The sequence below is a fragment of the Chlorocebus sabaeus genome, chromosome 14 (assembly GCF_047675955.1).
Source record: "Chlorocebus sabaeus isolate Y175 chromosome 14, mChlSab1.0.hap1, whole genome shotgun sequence".
Classification (NCBI taxonomy): domain Eukaryota; kingdom Metazoa; phylum Chordata; class Mammalia; order Primates; family Cercopithecidae; genus Chlorocebus; species Chlorocebus sabaeus.
In genome coordinates this window covers 37,045,304-37,071,426 of record NC_132917.1, presented here as the reverse complement: position 1 = coordinate 37,071,426, position 26,123 = coordinate 37,045,304, and the positions used below count along the sequence as shown (strand labels likewise).

Here is a 26,123-nt window from a genome sequence, read left to right as displayed (position 1 = left end):
AATAAACTGGGCTTACTACAAAGATGAAAATAGTAAACAACTAATCAATAAAGCAAGAATAAAAGCCAATAAAGTATATTATACATTTAAATCATACACTTAAATTACAATTTTTTTTTCTTTTTTTGAGATGGAGCCTCACTCTGTCACCCAGGCTGGAGTGCAATGGCACCATCTTGGCTCACTGCAACCTCTGCTTCCAAGGTTCAAGTGATTCTCATGCCTCAGCCTATCAAGTAGCTGGGATTACAGGTGCCCATCACCACACCCAGCTGATTTTATTGAAACCCCGTCTCTATTAAACATGAAACCCCCATTTCATGTTGGCCAGGCTCATCTCGAACTCCTGACCCTAGCTGATCTGCGCGCCTTGGCCTCCCAAAGTGCTAGGATTATAGGCGTGAGCCACCGTGCCCGGCCAAATTGTAAATTTTGAATTTTAAAATGTAGTATCTGTCAGTAGGAAGGAATTATGTTTTATTCATTAATGACAGTGGTGCTTACCAATTGCTTGAAGTCTTTCAAACCATCTGGCTGAGTTCGGAAAAAAATTGGGAAACATTGGATTTGGAGCTCCAATCAAATCCAATAAGACCAATAAATCCTAAGGCAGAAAAAGTAATGTTTAATCACCATCGCCAAAACACATTTTATATTCATCAATAGGGAAATACAATCAGCTAGAATTAACTGCATTTTAGTAATTGAGAATAATATGGGAAGCTATATGAATGAACAAAAGATTTACTAACATTTTATGCTAATTGTTTTGGAGAACTCTTTCAATCGTGTTTATGCAATGTGGACAAATAGCAAAGTATTGATTATTTGTGTATGTAATTCCAAAAGGATATCACTAAGGATAAATTAGATAGAAGACATTTAAATAAATATTTTGTGGACTTTAAAAGCATACATTTATTTTCAGAAAGGAGTCCAAGCCTGTCTGATCTTCTATTCCACTCTGTGTAGTCATTTTATCCTTAATCTGTAATGATAAAACTCCCAAAGGAAGGCACTTGGATAGTAATTATTTATTGATCAAATAGTATCTAAGAAAAATTCCTTGTACAGGAGCTATATAACATTGTGTCTCTGGATCTCCATTTCCTTGTGTATCAAATAAGAAGCTCAAACTAGCTGATCTTCTGATTATAGCTCTCTATCATCTCATCACGAGGACTCTCTGAAGACTACTCACTAGATTAAGACCTCCTGATTTACCTAAGTAAAATAATGTGTGGATAAATATTTAGCATACATCCTAACACATAGTAGATAAATATTTTCAGAGTCTGTGATCCTAAAGACATAGTATGAATAAATTCATAAATGAAAATCAATATATTTGTTGTAAGAAAAAATAGGCTTGTTTGAAATAGGAACATATTCACAAGGTTGGATAATCTATTAAGGGTCTGTTTCTGGAAAATAATGGTCTTCACTCAACAAATTTATTTATCAGTCCAATTATATGAATCACTGTGGCTTCATATATTTGGACTGATAAATAAATAACTTTGTTCTGCTACCGATCAACCAGGCCTCTCCTCTTGTGAATATGTTCTGAATGCTTTTTGGGGACTTGGGCACAAGTGAATGAATGAGATGCTGACCACATTCCCCTGGCCCATTAGGAGCTGCCAATGGATAACAGGAGGGAGCAAATGCCAACAGGAGGTGTGTTAGGGTCATAGAGGACACAGAATGTGGCCGTTCGGACTTTTATAGGGTGAAGGTCAGTGACAGGGCAATGGGTAGGAAAGAGTAGGGGTGCTGGGAATAAGCTATCAGTTCACAGATGGGGTGAGCTTCAGGGAGGGATGAAGGCACTGGGGAAAGTGAAGTCTCAAAGGTAGCATGAGGTTCCAAGTTGGGGTTAGTGAAGATGTGGGGACAGAATGAAGATCAAATATGGGAAGAGAGTCAGAGTCAGGAGAGGATGCAGGGGCCCGGGGAGGGATTAGGGATGGAGTGTGGGCCCAGGAATGGGGATGAAAATGAGGCTGTGTGTTGCGCCCATTACTTAGTAATAATAGCAGGGTTTTAAGGCAGCATCAAAATATCCCCACCCCCATGTCAAAAATGCCACATCAAAACCAACACATCAAACTGTCATAGTCACACTGGAGTCACGGTAATGCTTTAAAGTCACAAGGAAATTCTTCACCCCCACCCCTCTTGTATTCCATTTCCCAAAGCCCCATGTTCTTCAGACTTATAAACACCTCAAAGAAGGGGTTTGCTCTCTCCACCTCCATACAGTACTGGGGGAATGGGCTCCCATTGGGCCCAACTGAATCTGATGCTCCTGTAATCCAATTTTTTACATCATTTCATCATCTTAATTAAGCTCAGTCAAACATGGCTTCAAACCAGCAATCCTTTTCTTTCTTTCTTTCTTTCTTTCTTTCTTTCTTTCTTTCTTTCTTTCTTTCTTTCTTTCTTTCTTTCTTTCTTTCTTTTTCTTTCTTTCTTCTTTCTTTCTTTCTTTCTTTTCTTTCTCTCTCTCTTTCTCTCTCTCTCTCTCTCTCTCTCTCTTTCTTTCTTTTTTAAATAGGGTCTCCCTCTGTTGCCCAGGCTGGAGTGCAATGGAGCAATGATAGCTCACTGCAGCCTCGAACTCCTGGGCTCAAACAATCCTCCTGCCTTAGCTTCTTGAGTAGCTTAAGATTACAGGCATACACAACCACACCCAGCTAATTATTTTATTTGTTGTAGAGATGAAGTCCCCCTATGTTGCCCAGTCTGGTCTCAAACTCCTGGGCTCAAGTGATCCTCCCGCCTCGACCTCCCACAATGCTGGGATTACAGGTTATGAGCCACGGCGCCAGTTCAGAATCATTCTTTTTAGCTCTGGGATTCCTCAAAAACCCAATGCCTGCCAAGGAATGTTCTACCATAAACACTCTGCTCCAAGGATATTGTGGCATTTTTAGGTCTTTACTTGGCTTTTGCAACCTTTTCCTTGCAGGCAGAGCCTACAGCTACAGTGCCATGGAAATTGCCCAGACTAACCATGCCATGCAGTTGGCTGGTGCCTCTCGCTCCAGGTGGGTGTGGGGTCGATGCCATCTTTGCAGCTAAGTGTCGAGACCCATAGAGAGAATCTTGAGGAGACCAGTGAAGAAAAGCCTCTTCCCCATCAAAGAATATCAGCTGGAGTGACAAATGTGGCTTGGAGTCTGAAACAGTCTGGTAAAAACAACAATAAAAAGATAGCAAAAAAAATACTGTGATGATGAAAAATAGCATGATTTTCTATTAATTGGGCAAAAAGATAGATGTGCCATAAAGAAAGGAAGACCAAAGCAAGTGAAACTATGCCAAAATTTATTCCACACCACTTCCGCTTCAAAAGTCATCACACCTCCCACAGTCCTCACCCATGTAAACCACCTTCTTCCATTCCCTCTGAAAATAGAAGTCTTTTATGTTTTTTCTTACTCCTCACAGAATTTTGAAACAATGAAAGTGCTCTGATGAATCGTGTGGTACATCACCCACTTCCCCTATACGAGGGTGTGTTGCCTCAGCTGCTGGGAGAGTCGTCAGTCACTTTAGGAATTGTCTCAGCTGTGCCTCCTGGGAGTGTCCTACATCCGGTGCTGACCTACACGGGTACTGGGGGCTCCCTAAAGAGCCATCATATCTCCAGAGCTCCCCAGAGGTTGGCTGAGGCCGTTGTTGAACCTGCACTGTAGCTCTGCTTCTCCCTCTGTCCAACACCATTTCCTTCCCCTCCCTAATACCTGTGTTGATCCAAGGCCACTCCCTAGTAAGTGACCTGAATGCTAAGCTCCATATCAGAGGGTGCTTCCTGGGGAATCTAACCTGAAACAACTGTAAATCTTTCTTGCTTCTCACCTTATTTAAGTCTTCGATTCTGTACTGAGTCTAGCTTCAAGAGTCTGCCCTAGGAATGCTACAGAGACACAAAGAATAATAATTATAGCCCTTCCCTTGAAATAGCCTATACTTTAGTTGGGTTGGGGAGAGATAAAACAAATACATGAGCATGGCAAAATGTGCCACCAGCCACAAATGTAACATAAAAGTCCTCTAGAAATTGGATAGAATGAGAAGCAAAATCCTGGAGTTCCAAGGAAGGCTTTATGAAAAAGACAGTGTTTGAACAGAACTAAAAAGAGTGACTAGATTCTGATTGATTTTACACTTTCCTCTGTCTGACAATAATCCCTGTCTTTCAGATTGGGCCTGTTACTCTAAACTTCAAACTCCTTCAATCCCACCGGAACCCGTAATCTATTGAATATTTCACCTTTCCACAGTCCTTCACCCCCATAATGTCCCCACTTCACTCTATATTTGGCTTAAATTCCAGTCAATCATTCCAATTGCTTACTAGCATACACCCTTAACTCCCTTGCCCCTCTCTGCCTCGGTCAAATTTTCATGGCAAAAACATAACATTAAGTCCCACTCTCTACCTACTTTGTGCCGGCACTCATGCAGCTAAACCTCGCCAGAGAAAAAATATATAACCACACCGTCTGGCCTTGCTTAAAGTTCATGACCACAAACCTCACACTGGCCTTTCATGTTGACTGGCAAGTCATGCTGTATTTTCTTAGTTCAGTCGCTCTGGTACTCTTCTAAGATTTCACATTCCTCCTCTCCCTGCCACCTCACCCATCTTCATTCCCAACCGATGACCTTGATTTCTTTCTGTCATGCTCATATTAGATGCCAATCTCTCTGCTTGTGCACAAAATCCTATCCCCTCTCATCTGCTCAAGGACATTGCTCTAGCAAATGCCATTTCTCTCCTACATCATCAATCTTTCTATCTCTGCTGGATAACTCCCATCGGCCAAGACACATGCTGTTGCTTTTCTCATCTTAAAACATTTGACCTCACTATCTCCACTATCTACTGCCCAATTTTATAATCCCATTTATAGCAAAAACCCCTTGAAGGAGTTGTCTATTCACACTGTCTCCAATCCCGCTTCTTAAACTTAGCCCAGTTGGGTTTTTATCTCCACCATGTACTGAAACTGCTCTTGTCAAGAACACCAATGACTCTACATGACTACATCCAGTGGTCAACTCTCGGTCTTCATCTCTCTTGACTTATTGTCAGCATTCGACATAGTTAATCACTCCCTCCTGGCTACACTTGCGTCATTTGGTTCCTAAGATACTGCATTCCTCCTCCCTTAGCACTAATGGTTCCCTTCATCTCCCTTCCCTCTTAATGCTAGAGAGCCGTGGGGGCTTGCTCCATCGTTCTCTTCTCTTCTCTGTCCACACTCACTCACTCTCTTGATATCTCTTCTTGAGGCTTTAAGTCATATATGTGTGTGTTTGTCTTATGTGTGTATGTGTGTGCTGTGTTGTGTGTGTGTATTATTATATGTAGAGAATTTTTAATATAACTATTTTTAAATAACAATAATAATATCGTAGAGACGGAACCTTAGTATGTTGCCCAGACTGGTCTCAATATATACATATATATTATATTATATTATATTATATTATATTATATTATACTAATATTATATTACACACACACAACACAACACACACACATAACACACACATACACACACAACACAACACACACATACACGTATATGTCAATTCTAAAAAATATATCTCCAGCCCTGACTTCACTACCGATCTCCAGGCTACATATTCAGCTGCCAAATGAAGATCTCCACACAGATATTAATAGACACCTCAAACAAAGCGTTAAAACTCAGCTCCTGAGGTTCCCCCGGAAATGTGTTACCAACAGTCTCCTCAACCAAATGGATGGCAACACTACCCTTGCAGTCACTCAAACCAAAAGTCAGTGGGGATCTCTCTTTCTGTACTTTCCCATATACACAAACATCCCAATCCAGTTCGTCCTGCCTCTGCAAACCTATTTCCCACCATTCTTCACCACAGGCCTCTCTTTCATTTGCTTTGTTTTCTTTGAGCCTAATATGTCTTCACCATTATGTGGTCAAGCGTTCCAGACACTATCACACCTTTATTCCTCGTGTGTCTGTCTGGTTTTGTTTTTTAAGAATGGGCCCTTCCGGAGCCCTCTGCTGCCTGCTCCAGCCTAGACCGACCACTAGGCCTGTTGCCCATCTGTCATCTTGGGGCTCCCCTCACCATCACTGTGCAGATTTCTGCCTCCCCTATATGGGACTCCCAGTGAGCTGAACCCCATGACTCCCTCTTCCTTGATTTTTTTCTTGATTTTCCTAGAGCACAGCTTTAAGCAATTTCTGGGGGGAAAAGTACGGTACATGGGAGTGAAAATTGTTGAGATTTACCTCTGAAAATGTCTTTATTCTATTTTCCCATTTAATTTGTCTGGGCCTGAAGATTCTGGGTTGCAAATTATTTTTATTTAGAATACTTAAGGCATAATTTCATTGTTTTCTAGCTCCCAAAGTTTCTATTGAGAAGTCCAGTGCCATTCTCATTCCCAATACTTTTTATATGACCTACTGGAATTGTTACAATTATTCTCCAGAAGTCAAAATCATCTCCTTTTTGTCATTCCTCTTTCTAAAAACAAAGATATTTATTCTACTTTAGGATCCAACTGTTTTATTGATTTATTTATTTTAAAAATAGAAATTTTAATTTCCAAAAGCTCCTTCTTGTTGACTGATTGTTCTGTTATTGCAGCATTCTGGTTTTCTTGCATAGATATAATGTCTCGTCTTATCTCTATAAGAATATTGGAACAGTGTCCTTCAAGTCATTTTCTGCTCTATTTCCTCCAACTTCATTTTAAATTTGTATTATTTGTTTTTCTTTCTTTCTTTTTTTTTTACATTAAAAAAAATTATTTATTTATTTATTTAAGAGACAGAGTCTCACTGTGTTGCCCAGGCTGGAGTGCAATGGCTCAATTACAATGCACTGCAGCCTTGAACTCCTGGGCTCAAGCAATCCTCCTGCCTTAGCCTCCCAAGTAGCTAGGACTAAAGGTGTGTGCCACTATAAGCAGCTAATTTTTTTTTTTTTTTTAGAGAGGGAGGCTCACTATGTTGCCCAGGCTGGTCTCAAGCTCCTGGCCTCAAGCAATCCTCCCACCTCGGCCTCCCAAAGTGCTAGGATTACAGACATGAGCCACTGCTCCAGGCCCTTTCTTTCATGCTGGAGTCTGTCCTCAAATGTCTGGTCATCCTTTGTGTTCATTCATGTTAAAGAATAAGATACTAAAATGCTAGTTGGAGACACAGATTGGTTGACTTCACTGCAGGGCAATCTGGTGCCCAGCCAGTGTTTTCATTGAGGATTACTGAACGTCACCATCTGGGATTTTTCTGTGAGGGTGGTTCACATTCTCTGAAGAAGAATCCTCCAGTTTCCTATCTGATGGCTTTCTGGTGCTGAAGATGGGAGACAGACTGTAGATCTCACTGTTCAATGTGTAGGCTTTCACGTAATCTCCCCTGTTTCCATGGGGTACCTCACTGTCACCCTCCTCTATACTTGCTATTCTCAATTCCATAACCTCCCTGGTTCAAATTCTCTAGAAAAATATTTTCTCATCTCCGGCAAAGGCACAAGGGGCACTCACCTGCCTCTCTAATGTGGGGTGGGAATCTCTATATTCACATACTCCTTCGACAGACTTCCAAACACGCTCCACTCCAGCCCCTTCCTCGCCCTGCCTTCCTCAGCTTATCACATCTCCAGTCCCTGAGCCTTTTTGGGATTCTATCAGGAAAACCACTGGCTTCTTCCGTTTCTTCCCTCTCCAGGACAGCGCGACTTCTCTCTGCTCTGATATGTCATCTGCCATTTCTCCATCCAACTTCTGTCTTTATATTGTGGTTCCTAGTCACAGACGTTCTCTAGTTTCTTCAAAAAATGGAGTTTCCCTGATTGTTTTAACAGTGATTTCAAAGGAGAAAAAAATTGTCTTTATCATCTGAAAACTAAGTTAATTTTATATGCTAATCATTCATATTGCTCCTTAATTATACCATGAGGAAAGCACAGTTTAATTTGATTTGAATCCTCCATAACTCCTGGAGAGCATTAAGCAGAGGACATGTTTGTACAATATAAATGCACTCAGAGTTTAATAAGCATTAAATAATTAAACAGATTTTCTCATTGGCAAAAATTGTAAGGTGCTTATTTCAGTAGAGACATTCTAAGCTTCCAGTTGTTTAAAGGGCCTTGAAAGTTCTAGCTCCAAATCAGGCAACATAATCACAGAACAAGAAGGCAGAACGGGACCAGTTGGGACAAGAAGCATTCTGCTCATGCCCAGGGCAGAGGCAAAAGGAGGTAGATTTTATCTCTTGCAGGTTTGACAGTTCAAGTACCTCAGCGAAACTTCAACAGCTGGGTGACTCCAGTGATCAGTACAATGATTTACTTTCATTCTGTTTGTCTAATATCCATTCATTTAGCCAGCAGTAAACTGCTGTGGACATTTATCCTGAGTCCCATGAGGCAACCTGCTCTTTTTGCTTCATTTCAGGAATGGCAGAAAAATAGCCATGGCCTTCATTGCTAGTAACTCAGCCTAGTACCTTGGAGCTAGGAGAATCTGACTGGCCTGATGTATGAAGGTCTTCATGGTAACACTACGAATGCCTAATTACCACTGTTCACATAGTCAGTGGGTTATCTGCAGTCTTTCCCCATTCAAGGCTTTATCAGTTAGCTAATGGCACAATAATAGAATAGAATAACACCCCAAACACAGTGGCTTGAAATGCCATTATGTATCTTCCTGGGATACATAACCTCTGTTGGTCGGCTAGGGAGCAGCTGATCTAGAATGGGTTTGACTGGAGCAGCTCTGCTTCACCGTGCAGTCAGCGAGGTTGGTTCTGCTCCAGGTGTTTCATCCTTCTGCTGGGACTGGCAGGCTAGCCAGGGCATGCCATTCTCATGGTTATGGCAAAGACATGGGAGAGCAAGCCCAATGGTACAAGCACACTTCCAGCCTCTGCTTGTGTCACCTCTACTAACATCCCATGGGCTAAGGCAAGTCAAATAACCAAGTCCAGAGTGAAGGGATGAGGAAGTACAACCGGCTACAGTGGGAGGGCACAGCAAAGTTACCAGACAAAGGATGTGGATGTGTAATGACAGTCCTATTACTGGAGAGAAGTGGGGCTACGAAGAGTTGGGAATAATCCAGTCTACTTATCCAGTGCTCTTTCAGGTCACTTTCCACCACTGTCTACTCAATCCATGACAGCTGAAGAACTTAACTCCTCAATACAAATTTAGTTAAAACATATTACTGGAAGAATAAATCTGATACTCTCAAAGTCTGCATTCAAAAACAGCCTCTTAAAAAAATTCCCCACCTCGGGGCTGGGTGCGGTGGCTCACGCCTGTAATCCCAGCACTTTGGGAGGCTGAGGCAGGCGGATCACGAGGTCGGGAGATCGAGACCATCCTGGCTAACACGGTGAAACTCCAACTCTACTAAAAGTACAAAAACTTCGCCAGGCATGGTGGCGGGCACCTGTAGTCCCAGCTACTTCCGAGGCTGAGGCAGGAGAATGGCGTGAACCCGGGAGGTGGAGCTTGCAGTGAGCCGAGATCCCACCACTACACGCCAGCCTGAGCAACAGTACAAGACTCCATCTCAAAAAAAAAAAAAAAAAAAAAAATCCCCACCTCACCATTTATCTCTAACAGAAAGGATTACTATGAGAATGTATATGTTGATTCGAATTTTTTTAATGATGACCCCAATCAATAATTCATTCAGACCTTTCTATTAATATTTCTGGTCACCAAAAGCAGGTAGAGCTATATGGGAAAAAGCAAAGGAGTTCACTCGGAGAAAATACATCCATTAAACAGAGCAATGTCTTCAAGTCATACTTCATTTTGTGTCCTTATACTAGAAGTGCAAATATGAAAAATCAGACCTTTGCATCAGCTTCTGAACTCCTTCATCCAATTGCTGGGGAAGGAAACTAGCTAAAAGCAGGGCAATGCATGGGACAAAGGCATTGTAGAAGGCTCAGAAAACAAAACAAACCAAAAAATAAGTGAAAAGGAGACTGAGAGGGTATAAACAAGTCTTGCTTTCTTCAAGTTCAGCATATCCAGAAAAATAGAACCAAATATCTCTATTACTTCCATTACAAGATAAACCTTTTACTTCTTTACCCCAATTGTATCAAAGGCTGGACCATTCATAAAGCTCTGAGGGGGGAACAAAGCATTTGTTGCCTGAGAACAAAGTTTTTTGTTTTTGCTTTGTTGTGTTTACTTGGTTATGAGCGATATCAGAACAAAATGTCTTCATCTAGTTTAGCACTTTTTCCCATATACCCTTAAGAACACCAAGACTGAAATAACATCTGAGAGTCCCAGAAGTATTTTGAGCTGAGAGCATAACAAAAGCTCTGCTATGCTACATAAAATGGAGCTGAGATTCACAGATAATAACAATAATGCATTTCTGCTTCATGCTTTTTCATCTTGATAGGTCTGAATTTCCCACTCTCCACTTCAGAACCACTTTGCTGCAACTCCCTCCTCCAAGCCAAGAGCCACCATCTCTCAGATCAGAAGGTTGTAATGTTTCATGGTCGAAGAAACAAGAAGAAATAAACATAGTTCATTACAAAACACAATTCTCATACTATACCTGAAACAAACTTCCTCCTTCATTTTTCACAAAGAAATGTTGCATTTAATTTAATGTGCATTCAAGGCTGAGAAATCAGGTACCAATTAATGAATGCTTTGCCACGTATCTTAAGTTTATTGCCCATGGTTGATATTCCAAATCATGAAATCTTTCAATTAATATTCATAATAAAAATATACCAAAAGTCTCCATTTCTAAATGGAGATTCTCATTCCCCCAAGGATTCTAGAATTCACTCTGAGTTACTGCTAATGTACTTTATCCTAGGAATCAACAAGCGGAAAACAGATACCTTTAAGGAAAGGAGTTTCTTGTCTAAGGCACGAGCGAGTTCCAACATCATTGCACATGGCACAGCTGAATCAGTGGCTCCTACAAACACTCTGTTGTCCCAATGGGAAAAATACTTGGAGTCATAGTGGCAGGCGAGGACCAAGTGTCGTTTAGCAGTGGGATTGAGGGTGCTGATGATATTTGAGAAAGACCGGTACCCATAGGGCGTCTGACTCAAGAAGGTGTCTATTTCCAAGACCCAGTCGGCCTGAAGCCTCTGAATTCGCTGCATGATGTGCTGATCAAAACAAAAACCAAAAATTTAGATCTAAACAAACAGCTTTCATTTGTTAACTGTGATTCTAAAAGTTTAAGTAGTGCCTTTCAAATTAAAATTGCAATACACGCTTATTGTATTAACAGCAATATTATTGCAATTAATAATTGCTTTGTATTGTTATCATAATTAATAGCATTTGTGCTGTTTAAAGGAGAAGCTAATCCTCTTGCCTCTCCCCTAAACTTCCCCTTACTAATCAATCTCAACCAGTTGTTAATATTAACCAAGGTTAATAGTTTGATGCAGATCTTTCAACATATCTTCTCCTTGCTTATGCAAACCTACAGTAGCACACAAACACATATATTTGGCAGAGGGGCATATGTTTTTATAGGGAAAGAATCCTACTTTTTACATTACTCTCCCCTTGCTTTTCTCATTTAACAATATATTATGGACATGTCTACAAGTCAGGAGATAGAGATGCAGTTTGGTAATAGCAAAGTACACTTTTAGTATTTCTAGGAGGCTACAAAGGCGTGTTTGAATAATTAAGTAAACCAGCATCCTACAGGTCTCTATCTCTAAGCTCTTCAAAGACAAGAACTGCAAATGGTAGCTTTTTCTGTCCCAAGTGCATAACATATGTCGAAGTCCAGCAAATGCTTTATTCGTGTAGTGAACACGAATAAAAGATACTGATGCTCACCTGCTAAGTATAATGTAGAAAGCTCCCATAGCAAGGGGGTGGTTGGGGTTATTTCAGATCTCTGCTCACTCTAAGAATTAGTAAGCAACCCTGAACCATAATAACATATCAAGCAGCTTTCCCTCTGCACCCAAGGCAGGTCGAGACGTGCTGCAAATGCTGGCAAATAAAAAAGAGAATCTCTTTCCCCATCTCTGCTAGCCACCTTGAGCCTTATAAGGCAACATAGTGACTTACAGAAGAAAGCAACAGGTGGGGAAAGTAGCATCACTTCAGGAACTAGAAGTATCTTTTTAAAGAACAGATAGAATTTGTGATGTGAGAAGTTATAGGTGAGTTCATTGCTGGTTCATTTGCCTTTTCTCATCCTTATTTTATCTTGGCTTCACTTTCCTATGTCCCTTTTTTTTTTTGTTGTTGTTTTGTTTTGTTTTGTTTGTTTGTTTTGTTGTTGTTGTTTTTTAATAGGGCTTCACTCAGTCATCCAGGCTGAAGTGCAATGGCGCACTCTCAGCTCACCGCAACCTCCGCCTCCTGGGTTCAAGCAATTCTCCTGCCTCAGCCTCCTGAGTAGCTGGAAAAACAGACACATGCCACCATGCCTGACTAACTTTTGTATTTTTTTTTTTTTTTTTCCTGTAGAGATGGAGTTTTGCCATGTTACCCAGGCTGGTCTCAAACTCCCGGGCTCAAGTGATCCATCCACCTCCGCCTCCCAAAGAGCTAGGATTATAGGCGTGAACCACCATGCCCAGGCTGTTCCTTTTGTTTTTCTTTTTTTTCAAATATCACATACATCATTGTAAATTGCCTTAAATTATTTTTATAAAAAGTCAAATGACAAACTAACATCAAAATTACTGACAATTTGTCCCTCAATTAACATCTAACCAAAAACCGACATTTCAGATCTAAACAGTTCAGATCTAGACAGTTTAGATCTGGGATGGACCTTAAGATGATAAATGAATAACTGGAAATGAATGTGAGGGCTTTTTTTTTTTCCTCTTCCAAAGAAATACAGGATTTTCTATCCTAGCCAAGTCCCCTGTGGCCTGCGCTCACTAATGCGACATGACACGTAGGCAAGAGCCTCAAAAAAACTGCGACAGGAAGCTCCCAAGGAAAGGGGAATTTAAATAGCAGGACGACACTGATCCTACCGTCAGTCTTGCAAAAGCCAACTAAACAAATGATTCCCCAGCTAGAGACTCCTTGCTTTTAATAGTGGGTGGACTTTGTCCTAAAGAGCATTGTGTATGCAGTACCTTAGCTTTTCTATTGCAAATTTACATGCTGTCTTATCACCTCATCAAAAGAAATGTTTAGAACCTTTTTTGAAATCCGCATTCATAACTCTCCACAATTTGTAGTACTGTGCTTTGCTCACAGTAGGCTATCAGTAAATATGGGTTCATTCTAACAGTAAATATGAATTGATTTAATAAGAATATATAAAACTATATGATACAAAGCATTAATAGTTTGAATAGAGAGAAATCACTATGCATCTAACATGAGTTTTTCTGCAGACTATGAAAATGAGTTATCCCTAGACTGTAAAAAAAAAAAGAAAAAAAAATTCCATAAAATGGGTCATTTAAAAAAAAAAAAAAGCATATACTCCAGAACATCTGGTACCCAGATGATGAAATGCTCCATAAAATGGCTTCTTCAACACCAATTGCAGATTGCAAGCTTACAAAATGAATTGGAAATTTTAAAAATATATCTGTTAGCATCAATCAGAAGTTGCACACAAACTTATTTCTCAATTTGTTACCAGGTCTTGATCATAATTTCTGATGACCTTGTTGACACTAAAGTCCATAAGAGAATCAGCAAATATCCTCAAAAGGGTTTTTCCTGAAGCAACTTTTTTCTTTTTTTGAGACAGAGTCTCACTCTGTTGCCAGGCTGGAGTGCAGCGGCGCAATCTTGGCTCACTGCAACTTCCAACTCCCTGGTTCAAGCAATTCTCCTGCCTTAGCCTCCCGAGAAGCTGGGATCACAGGCACGTGCCACCATGCTCAGCTAATTTTTGTATTTTTGGTAGAGACAAGGTTTCACCATGTTGGCCAGGATGGTCTCGATCTCCTGACCTCATGATCTGCCTGCCTCAGCCTCCCAAAGTGCTGGGATTACAGGCATGAGCCACCACACCTGGCCCTGCAACTTTTTTGTTCGGTGTAAATATTTTTTGTTTATCTTAGCAGCTAAGATAAATCATCTTTATAAACAATCAAATTGGCTGCATAATCTAATTAGTTCACAAATATCCCTTGTTGTTTTGCTTTTGGCTGTCAGACTTAGTCTACAAGTCCCCACCAGAAGTCTCTAGGGGAACTCCCCAAACTACCATTACTATCATACAAATACCCCTAAGCAGGGAGTGCGTGGCTGTGGCAGGGAATCTAAAGCAGTTGCGCTTCCCCAATACCAAAGCAGCAAAGGGCTGGGCCCTCCAGGAGTGCTAAAAAGCAATTCAGAATATAGATCACACTGTGGGTTGCTATACATCTACGTTTTAAAATGGAGAGGAGAGAAAAAAGGAGAAAGAGAAAGAGTGAAAGAGATGGAGACAGGGATAAAGCAGAGATGGATGGAGACTGAGTAGAGAAAGAAAAAAAATACAAAGATGAAGATATGAGCATGAGAGAGAGGCTATTACAAAATAGTCTACTTCCAAATAGTAGGGGGATTCATTCTAGGTTAACACTAGTGAATGATCCTGGGTTTCATTTAATTAAACGTAAATTCTAGTTTCCAGGTTCTGAGCAACAATGACATCAGTAGAACAGATTTATTTGGAGGAAGCTGATTTTCCAGTGTTTGCGCTAAGTCTGCAAACACATTGTCGTCAGGATGCTGACTTCTGCCACCCAAAGACTCAGGTACCTCTTTCCTCTTGAGTGCACCATATATGAGTCCCTCAGGCTCCTCCTCTTAGGGGGCTGGACTGAGGGTGCACCTGGGATCTATGTATCTGATGATATTCAGTTTCAGTGGCTCAGATGCACTGTGCATCTGTGGGGAATTTTACCCCCTGAAGTTTCTAGTTTGCCTCTTTTAGACAAAGGATATTGCTTGCCCATTTGTGAGACTTTATCATCCTAATTTTTAAATTTTTTATTTCTATCTTATAAATCAATGAAATAGCCCCAAATGTATTATCTTCAAATTATTTATTTTACAAATAACTCATCTCCTCAAAATAGAATTTCCTAATAATCCAATAGGCAGCTTTGGGGTCATCGATCAGAGACCAGGAAAACACATAATGTAGGACAGGTTTCCCCCAAAATATTCTCTTTCTGTAAAAGAGAATCCATAGTAATGCACATCTTTACTGATAACTACAAAAGTTAATTCACAAACCAATTTTATATCAAGTTTACCCTTTTTTAATATTTGAGGATCTTCTCTAGTTATATCCTTGAAACTCTACATTATAAAACATCTCATCTAGTGTTCAAAAAGTCCTCAGAAGAAAAAAAAAAAGGTTCAATCATTTTTGTTTTAATTCAGTTCTACATGAAAGGATCTAATCTTAGTCAAATTAAGGCCATTCGTGTAGTTCCCTCATAATTACTCTGTCATCTACCTCACTTTCAAAATGAGAATTCCTTTGTCTTCCACAGCTTAGAAGATAGGTCTCTAAAAATTAATGGTAATTTTCTTCTCAAAAAATTCTAAAATGGAATCTAAGTGAGATCTCTAACATAGCCATCAGCTAGACCATGCATAGGCAGCCCAGCAGTAGTTCCCAACACATTCTAAAATACTGTCTATAAATTTCTCATTTGCCTCCACCCCCATATGATAGAAGAGAAGGTTACTGAAACTTTAGTAACACTTTTAAATGAATACGTATCTTTTTAATCACAACAGTATCTATGTATATTATTTATGCTATATACTGTCTTCTGTTGAAGCTAAAAATCAACTAGCCATGTTTATTGTGTTCATGGATTTCCAGAGCCTGCAGGCGAGGAACCTCAGGCCTGAAGTATGCATATCATTTCTGGGTATATACAGTGCTCCGGGCAAACGGTATGGGGAAATAAAAGAGGTTGAGTTGAATGGGAAGAGTAAGCATCAGAGACCTCGATTTTTTCTAACAAGGAACTGAGGCTTTTGGAAAATGCCAGTTAAGTGCCCTGACCTTCTTTTAAGAAAATGCTTGAGAGATAAGGCCCAGGCAATATTGTTAAAGCGAATGGTATGTGCCTTACTGTCCAACTTGGGCATAAGAAGATCGAGAGCTGGAGACATCTGAGGGCACGAAGCACAGAACTGATTTATCCCAGCTCTCCAGTGATAAGATAGAGATCTCAAGCAGATTCTGGCCTCATCACTGGTACAAGTATAACCTTGAGCAAGTCAATTCATATACCTCAACCTCAGATCTTTTTAAATTCCTAACATTGAGATAATAATAGCATCCACACACAGTTGTGAAGGCTGAACGAGATGATCTATGCAAAGAATTCAGTAAAGTGCCTGACCCAGAAACACTGCTCAGTGAAAGTCAGCCATCATCGCTATTATTCTTCTCTCTCCCTAAAGGTTAGACAGAACTAAGGTGCCTGCAGGTCGTCTACTGTCTAATTCCTTGGGAGAAGCCAGAGCTATTCAGATGGAAGACAAGAGGCTAATGGGGAGACAGACATATGGATATCTAGGCTAGCCTGAGGGGCAGAGGCTACCCACTGGGTAGAAAGGAAGACCCCAGCCCGGCTTGGTGGCTCACGCCTGTAATCCCAGCACTTTGGGAGGCTGACAGGCAGATCACGAGGTCAGGAGATAGAGACTATCCTGGGAAACGTGGTGAAATCCCGTCTCTACTAAAAATACAAAAATTAGCCAGGCGTGATGGTATGCGCCTGTAGTCCCAGCTACTGGGGAGGCTGAGGCAGGAGAATGCCTTGAACCCAGAAGGCGGAGGTTGCAAGGAACCGAGATCGTGCCACTGCACTCCAGCCTGGGCGACAGAGCGAGACTCTGAAATCGAAAGGAAGAGCTCAAGAGCTGGGCACCTGGGACTTGCAGTTCTCACTCTGGGCACAGCAGTGGGTGCCAAGGTCTTTTGCCTGAGGAGTTTCAGAAGAGGATGTGAAAGGCCAGTCCCATTCCTTCCCAAGTGGCCCCTTAAAATGGGGTAGTTTGAAAAAAACAGATATTCAGAGGTGAGGTTTCAGATTGCTTAGGAAGACCGACATTAAAGAGGCAAAGGGATATCCAAGGTCTGGCCCAGCTTATTCTACCCTCCACGATGGTGGTAAAATCAATGGGTCTTGAAATCAGTTTGTGGGTTATGACCAGCATTTTTTTAAGAACCAATAAAATAGAACTGACAATATCGCAGTAAAATGCAAGTATAAATAAGAGTATTTTTCATGGAAGTTTTGTTTCAGTTAAATATACTAGTACGTTTGTGGGTATAAAATGTAAAATCCATTTTTTTTACTTTCTGTCAGAGTCAGAAGTTTGAGAAGCACTGCCCTGGAGAAATGTAGCTTATCACCAGCCTTAACTCTCCCTCCAGGGAGAATACAATTTCCCTAAGGCAAGTGATGGCCTGATAGTACAATGATACTCTTGGCCCAGAACCTTCAAGCAAGGACTCCCTAAGGCTGTTGCTGTTCATTGCTTAGGATTCAAGAAAACTTGGTTGGGAGACTCCGGGTGTGTAACTGAATGGTTAAGAGTTAAGGACTGTGTAATGTTGTACCCCAAATAGAGACTTCACACATAAACTATTGACATTAACATGTACCACTTAGTATTCAGAACAGACACGTACTCTCAGTCGTTTGATTTTTCTTGGTTGACTATTTGGTGAATAAGAAGATGACAGATCTGAATATTAGACACCTCAGAACTTCAGCCATAACACTATCCCTCATGGGAAAGCAAAGTATTCACACAACCTTGAGGTTTATGTCCCATGTTCTCACCTGACGAGCAGCGTAGCTTCCAGGGGATCCCGGGTATCGCTCTATCAGCAACGGCTGTAAGTCATTTCGCCACATTTCAGAGATACTGGTGCCTTCTGCAATTTGCCGAAGAGCCGATGAATTCAAAATGGCTGGTTGGTGATAATTCTGAGGATTCAATGAAATCATTTAACTGGCTATCATTTCATAATATGTTTAAGACTCTGACATGTTTGCAATTAATTGCTTAAAACTTCAAAATAAGGGAGAACTTTATGTCAAATTAGGTAAATTAAACTACTCAACTTTAAAATTGGGCTGTTAGGGCCAGGCACGGTGACTCAAACCTGTAATGTCAGCACTTTGGGAAGCTGAGGCAAGAGGACTGCTTGAGCCCAGGAGTTTGAGACCAGCTCTAGCAACATAATGAGACCTTGTCTCTACAAAAAATGAAAAAATTAACTGGGTGTGGTGACCCATGGTGTGTGCCCATTGTTTCAGCTACTCAGGAGGCTGAGGTGGGAGGATTGCTTGAGCCCAGGAGGTCGAGGTTGCAGTGAGCTGTGTTACTGAGCCCTCCAGCTGAGCAACAGGAGACCCTGTCTCAATAAAAAATTTAAAAATAATTTAAAAACCCAACTGTTAGTCTAAGTAAATCTTACACCGTTTAGAGTAAGAGTAGTCAGGGAAGACTTTATAGATGATCCACAAATTAAGGGGTCCTCAAATTTTAATAGGATTTTAATAGCAAGCCTAATTCAAAATTTTATAATGATTACATGTTGAAATTGTAAATTTTTGATATATTAGGTTAAATGAAGTATATTATTAAAATTAATTTTACCCTTTTTCCGCTTTTTTAATGTGGCTACTAGAAAAATTAAAATTACATATGTTTCTTTCATAATCTTTTTTTTTTTAAGCTGGGGTTTCTCTCTGTCACCCAGGCTGGAGTGCAGTGGTGCAATCTGGCTCACTGCAACCTCCACCTCCCAGGCTCAATCAATCTTCCCACCTCAGTCTCCTGAGTAGCTGAGTCATTATTTCTTTTTATTTTTTAATTTTAGATGGAGTTTCATTCTTGTTGCCTAGGCTGGAGTACAATGGCATGATCTTGGCTCATTGCAACCTCCGCCTCCTGGGTTCAATCAATTCTCCTGTCTCAGCCTCCTGAGTAGCTGGGATTACAGGCGCATGCCACCACGCCCAGCTAATTTTTGTATTTTTAGTAGAGCGGGGTTTCATCATATTGGTCAGGCTGGTCTCAAACTCCTGACCTCAGGTGATCCACCCGCCTCGGCCTCCCAAAGTTCTGGGATTACAGGCGTGAGCCACCATACCTGGCCCTGAGTCATTATTGCTATTAGACAGTGCCAACTCGGATGATTGTTGCAATTCCTTTCAGCCTGAGATTGGTGAGCCTATAGCCAACTAAATAGTAAACTTTTTAACTTCAATTAAAATTATTTTTAAATTCCATTAAAGTTCACATAACATTCAAATTTGTATTTTGATGACTTCACACATACTGTATATTCTTATGATACTGGTAATGATGAACCATTCATTCATTACATGTTTATCAGGTACCTAATAATGGAATGTGTTACTCCTCCTCAACAGGAAGAGAATAATTGATCAGATGACTCCTTCCCTAAGGGGAAGGATGAGAATGACATAAGAATATTGAATTATTTGGAAGGCAAAACGGAAGTTAGGGGAGGCCTAGTTTATAGTTCCTTTCAGGACCAGCGTTAGTTGAATACGTTTAAGTAGTCAGGCAAGTATTTTCATTCCATGTGATCCAGTCCATGTGACTGGTGTGAAACTGGACTTCAGATAATGCTTATTGCCTAATTACTTACACTCATCTACACTCTGAGATGGCTGTTTGCTCTCCAGTACTTACCATGCAAAGAGGCTATAGGATCAGACAGACCCTCTCAACTCAGCACCCCACCACCTACTAGCTGTAACTCTTTCCAGGTTACTAAACCTCCGTAAGGCTCAATTTCCTCATCTGTAAAACAGAGGTAATAACACCTGAATCCTAGCGTAACTAGAATTAAGTGAACTAACATAGGTAAACTGCCATAGTAAATATTCAATGTATTAGTTATTATTTCCTTCTATCAAACACTAAAGAGCCATAGAATGAATTTTAAAGTTGGAAAAGCCACTTAGAGATGCTCTAGTCTCCAACCTCCTTCATTTATATTTGTTAAAACTGAGATTCATAGAAACCAGTTGACTTCCTGAGGTTGAAGGAGAGTTATAGGTAAATCCACAAAAAGATCCCGTCTGTGGATTTCCAATCCCACGCTAGTTTTACTCTGCCTCACTGTATCATGTATGCACTTCCAGTTTATTCCTGAATATTGATGGTGTGCCTGAACATCAGAAGATTTGTGTTTGTTTATTGGTAGGACATTTTTAAATAGTTTCCTTGATAAACTTGTCAGTGCAGGCTTTAAATCCCTTGGTACCTCCGGGATCTAAGTCCTCACGCCAGTTCCCAAACAGCAGTTGGAAAAAGAAAGCTGAAGTTGAAAAAATGTGCCAAGGGATAAGAAGAATACGGAGGCAAGAGGTCAGAAGACTTCCATGGTTAATTATTACTCAACCCGGCCAACAGAAGCCTGTCTGGTCTCCCCCCTCACCCTTGCTCACCATGCTTCGGTCACCCTGGCATTTGGCCAGGCCTCAAATGCTCTGAGGTTATGCCCTCATGAGGCTTTGGCGTCTGCGGTGCCTTTTGCCTTACAAGCTGTTTCCCTTCCTCTTCACCTGGCTAACTCCTGCTCACTTCAGCTTGCAGCTTGGAGGCCACTTCTTTGTGTGTTTACTTGTTTAATGTCTGTCTTTCATACAAGACATCAGCTCCATAAGGGCTGGAACTCCCTCTCTCTCTGTTGCTTACCTCTCTCTCCCACAAAGGCCACACAGGGCCTGGTTCATCTTGAGCATTTGATAAATATTGGGCAAATTAATCAAAATAGCAATCAACAGATGATCTATCTTTCTAAAATTATCTTTGCTAAGACTGTATTTATATAATAATAAAGTAATGTGGGCATTTTTCTGCATTGTAAATACCAAATCAGTTGAATGCACAAGCAAGCATAAAGACAGAAGAGACAGGTGGCTACCTGGTGCCATGGCCAGGAAGTGCTGTGGTTCAAAGTTATTGGGCTTTGCTCTTCTTGAATTTCTGACATTCGATGCTTCTGATGATGAAGAGCTGGGTTGACCCAAGCAGTCGCTATGACAACCAAAACTGTTGTGTAAAAAGCTGCTTGACGAGTAGCTCCTTGTCTATTTACTGTCCAATACTCTATCCCAAAGCCCATCTGGTCACTGTGGACAGAAGCTTTCACTCCATGTCCAGAGTGAAACGAAATCACTTGTGTTTAAATAGCTGGTTTCTAGAGGCTTGAAAGAGCTCTTAAGATATTTAAGAAAAAACAGGAACAAAATAAATGCCCCCTCCCCCAAGCATCTCTAATTATAAGAGATACTGTGGATGAAACCTAGTTGGCAAATAGCACCAAAAAATGCTTAATGGATAACTAAAGGGTAAATCCAGCAGACAGGCCAGGCCTACTGATGCTCATGAATCTAAAGACTTACATGTGTTTGCTCCTCAACCTCCTGGGCTCAACCATTTAATTAACATACTTCAGTAAAGAGCCCTGACTCTCCTTGCCCCTCTGGGGGCAAAGATGCCCCTGTAAAATCACAGAGTTAAAAGCTTCCCAGTAACTGAAGGACATAGAAGAGGAAACAACTAACTACACTCAGGCAATTACTTAAGCCTTCTATTCATTAAAGTCCTGTGTGGAAAAGCATTTGACTTTCCCAACCTAAATAGTATGCATTCAATGTTTAAGGGGTCTTATGCTCAGAACTCAATAAATATACAAATTTAGGTGGAGATGAGATGAATGAGTAAGAGGAAAAAGCTGGAAAGAAAGAGTGAGCTCAGCAGGGGGAAAGTAACTCAGGCAAAAACAAAGTTGAGCCCAATGGTAAATGCAAACCCCAATTTACTGTAGGGTTATCTCAGTTAAAAGACACATAGACAATTTTCTATCAGTGCAGGTGTTCTCAGAGGAATGAGACTCTGTTACAGCCCCTGCCTTGTCTTTTCATCCAGACAGAAAGGACAGTAAGCCTGTTCTGAGTGACAAGAATCTTTCAGCCAAAAGTGTGAACCAGATATCCTGAAGCATCTCCTCTAGGCTAATCATGTGGTGCCAGGCCAAAGAGGGTTTTAGTTACATAATTGATAGAGTTGGCCCAGCTTGCAAAGGGTTTTGAGGTTCCAAAACATTGAATTAAAGGGAGATCATTACAGAAGTGCAGCCAATGCAAGTCCAGTTTCTATTCTATATGAGTGTCTCCCAGGCAATTCTCAGATTAACACCTCTGTCTGTCTGCAAAGTCAGCTCAATCAGCAGTTATTGAACTCATTCTGTGTGTCAGAAGCCACTGATACTAAAAATTCACTGGGGGAATGGTTGGGAACTGAATAAGACAACATCTGTCTTTTTTTAAATGTAAGCAGCCCTCCACTTAAAAGCAGAGCAGTGCAGGCTTTAACCACAACAACTTAGGGTGAAATCTCAGCTCCCTCACTTATCAGCTGTGACTAGGAAAGAGTCCATATCTGTAAAATGGATCTCATAGTACTTACCAACCAGATGGTAAGGCTCCAAAATGACATTTGGTCTTTCTCTCCCTACCAACACCCAGTCCGCCACTGACTTCCACGTCCCTGCCTTAGAGTCTCCATCGTTGCTTCCATTAGAATACAAAAACAACAATCACACACACACACACACACACACACACACGCAGAGAGAGAGAGAGAGAGAGAAATAGAAATAAAAACACCAAAATGGTTAATAGCAATTATCTCTGAAAAGTGGGATTATGGGTGACATTAGTTTTCTTTTTAATGTATTTTTCTGTATTTTCCAAGTTTTCTAAAATGAGCACATGTCAACTTTATAATTAGAAGACTTCAATAGAAGCCAGACTTTTTAGTTTATTGGAGCTAATATTTTTTAAAGAACATATAAAGCCCTCAAAAGCCATCAGTCATTTGCACCTAAGGAGGAATGATTTAATGAGATTCTGTTTAACAGCTGGTTGACAATGTTGTACTAAAGGAATGGGCCTGTACTAAAGGAATAGGACTGGTGACCAAAAGGCCTGGGGAAGGTTCAGAAAAAGTAACTCTGGAATATGGATCAACACCCAGAATAATGATGACCTTTAAGCTGCATGAAGGAGATCAAGGAAAGGAGAAAATAGGGGATGTCAGAAGAGAAGGTACCAAAAACAAACTACCTGTTTTGGAATGCCATTTAGGGTCCACCCCGGCCCAGAAAGAGAGAGTAAGCTCTTCATCTGGCCCTCCAACTTTCCTGCTAGCCCCACACTTTTGTACTACCTGGGCACTGTTCTGGGTACATCAGCCAGGACTCATCTACCATTAGAAAAGCATAGAAGAAGAAAGGAGAGATCAGGGCTTAAGCCAAACCCTAGCTCTTCAATTCGCTGGTGTAATAGTTGTCAAGTTTCCTCATCCATAAATTGAGGATGAATTCACACATGGGGGGTGCTGTGAAGTTCAAGTGACGTGTGATGTGTGTGTATATATATATGTGTATGTGTGTATATATATATATATATGTGTGTGTGTATATATATATATATCACCCCATACCCAGATGCCAATGCCTCTAAATACACATGTGTGTGCCCACCTGGGAGTTTAACAATTTATAGTATTGTTATTATGGAACAATTGTTTCCAGGTTTCAAATATATAATCAAATCATGGTCTCTGAATGCCACCATAAACTAGAGTTGATCTGCTTTTACATATTCAAAGCCACTGAAAGAGACACACCTTTATTTCAAAACGAAGGAAATGGATTTCAAAATCGATGCTTTCTTTACCACACCTCACCTGTTGGCAGATCAGTGTACCAAGGACATACATCATATGATTAAAATAGTCAGACACCGTAAAAAGTAGGAAAGCACATATATTTTAGTGTGGACCAATTCATCACCCAGGCTGCAAGACTTTATGAAGGTCTACAGAATAAGGGGAGGAAGCTAGAAATTGGGAAATGTGATGGCTGATTGTCATTCACTTTTAACGATTTGAAAACATTCAGTTTCTCAATGGAACAGTGATCAGAAGCTTCTTAAAATAAATATAAAAGGGATTCGATTAATGCTTTAAAAAATGTTTCTCGAAAGTTAAATTTTCATTGGTTTAAAATATTTTAAGAACCACAGCCAGCACCTTTTCCCACCCATAAATACCCCTGCCAACACACACCTACAAATGATCTTTTCAGATTGTTTTTTTTCAGTTTCCATCTCATTTATTCCCTTCCATTTAGATGTATCACAAAGATACTTTTGGTTTGGCTCTATATTCTAGTTTGTAATGTTCTCTTCCCAATTTCTGACCAGAAAGGTATTCTCAGTGAAGTGAAGAAGGAGAGGATTTTTTTTGTGTGTGGTTCCACGTTCTTCTTCATGGGCCCCCATGGGAAGCTGTTTTTCTTACAGTAAAGTTATTCTTACGTTACAGACTTCCCTCACTCCCACCAGGTTCCCTGTGGCCTGTGGTCTCCATGTGTAAGTGGGGCCTGCTGTGACCCCTGAGTGGTGATTACATTAGATCCGAAGAATTGAAATGGGCTGTTCACGTACATATGCATGTAGCTGGGTGGGAGTGGGCATTCGCCAGTGTGCCCTGTATTTCAAACATTTGAGTAGATACAGGCATACTCTAAGTGTGTAAAACGTCTGCTCAATAACACTGCCAAAGTTTACATCGCTTTACTTTGCTGCTTTTCTTAATATCTCTGTAACATACTATTTTATGCTAACATCATTAACATTTGCACAATCCCTTAGCAATTTCATGATTTCAAAACTGTTACACAAGAAAAGGAAGTAATTGTGAACCCATATACTTCTTGCAGAGGGAACTTGCAAATCACTTTTATCCTAAGTTCCTTATATGCGATTTCTACCTACAACTAGATCCATTTTCTCTGAAAATAGCAGGTACCCTCTTTTAAGGGGGAAAGAAAAAAAAAGGTTTTTAAAGTAAGCAGGTCTCCAGTGAAGGTCCTTCCTTCTGAGTTGCTCTTTTTAAAAATCTAAAACAAACAACACACATCCGTCCTGAGACTGTAGGGACACTTCAGCGCCCCAGCAGCATCCTTGGATGAAGCAGCGGGGGATCTGCGGGCACACCCCCAGGCGCGCCCCGCACCCTGGCGGCCCCGGAGCGCGGGCTCCGCTGGCCTCGCGGGTCCTGAGTGGGCGGTGGCGCCGCGATGCGCCCTCGCCTCCCGGCTCAGCGGCCGCTGGCGAGACACATTTCCTGTGCCTATTAGCACCCCCATCAGACCGCAGCCCAGGGGAGACCAGTGACATCACCCAGCCCCCCTGGCGTCTCCAGAGCAGCCCCGAACCGGCCGAGGCACCCTGGCGAGTACGCAGAGCCCCGACTCCTCCGGGCGCCGGTGCCTGGGCTGGGGACCGCGGCCCTGCCCCGCCTCCCGCTCTGCCTAGGTAGGGCTGGCCGGGCCAGGGTCCCCGCACCGGACCAGAGCCGCTCAAGTACAACTACGCAGAAACAGCCCCTCACCTTCTCCTCTGGCCAGGCTGCGGCACTCGGACTGAACCCCCGGGATGCCCAGGGCAGGGCGGCCACCAGCAGCAGCAGGTGGAGGGTGCCCACGACTCGCCGGTCCCCTCCGCCTGCCATCTCTCCAAGGCTGTCTGGGAGCGAGTTCCCCTGGCCGCTGGCGGTCACGAGCCCGGGAACGCGCGTCCTTCGCCTTCCCTCTTCTCCACCCTTGGGTCGACTGCGCCCGCCTTCCCATCGCCTCCGGGTCGCCTCCCGCCGCGTCGCGCAGGCTGCAGCCCTCCTACCCCGGACCTTCGCAAACCCCGGGGCTGGGCAGCCCTGGGTGACAGACACAAGCTTCCGAATCCAAGGGAACAAAGGCGGCCACTTCCTTCTCTGGGAGAGGATGAAAGGAAGGAAGGAAGAGACATGGAAGAGGCTTTTTATGATCTCCAATGCCAAAACAGGGAATAGAAAAGGGAGGAAGGGTTCACCAGACCCTAGGGAGTTATGAAGTGTTTCCCACAGCTCCTAAAGAAGGGGTGGACAGGGAATCGACGTCTGCTGAACACTGCACCATGCACCATCCTAGGTGCTTGTCCACCCTTCCCGGATGTAATCCACTAATC

General features: G+C 41.6%; 1 protein-coding gene across 1 annotated transcript in view; it reads right to left on the bottom strand.

Moving 5' to 3' along the window:
• The window catches only part of QPCT (glutaminyl-peptide cyclotransferase), a 28,650-nt gene extending 2,915 nt beyond the window's left edge, over positions 1–25,735 (bottom strand). Inside the window, exons 1-5 of the mRNA XM_007970932.3 lie at positions 25,513–25,735; positions 17,844–17,990; positions 10,914–11,192; positions 3,019–3,195; positions 505–604 (exon numbers count right to left, since the gene is read on the bottom strand). Coding sequence (XP_007969123.1) covers positions 505–604; positions 3,019–3,195; positions 10,914–11,192; positions 17,844–17,990; positions 25,513–25,632 — 823 coding nt within the window. The 5' untranslated portion in view covers positions 25,633–25,735. The remainder of the gene's footprint in view (positions 1–504; positions 605–3,018; positions 3,196–10,913; positions 11,193–17,843; positions 17,991–25,512) is intronic.
• Between the last annotated feature and the right edge of the window lie 388 nt (positions 25,736–26,123).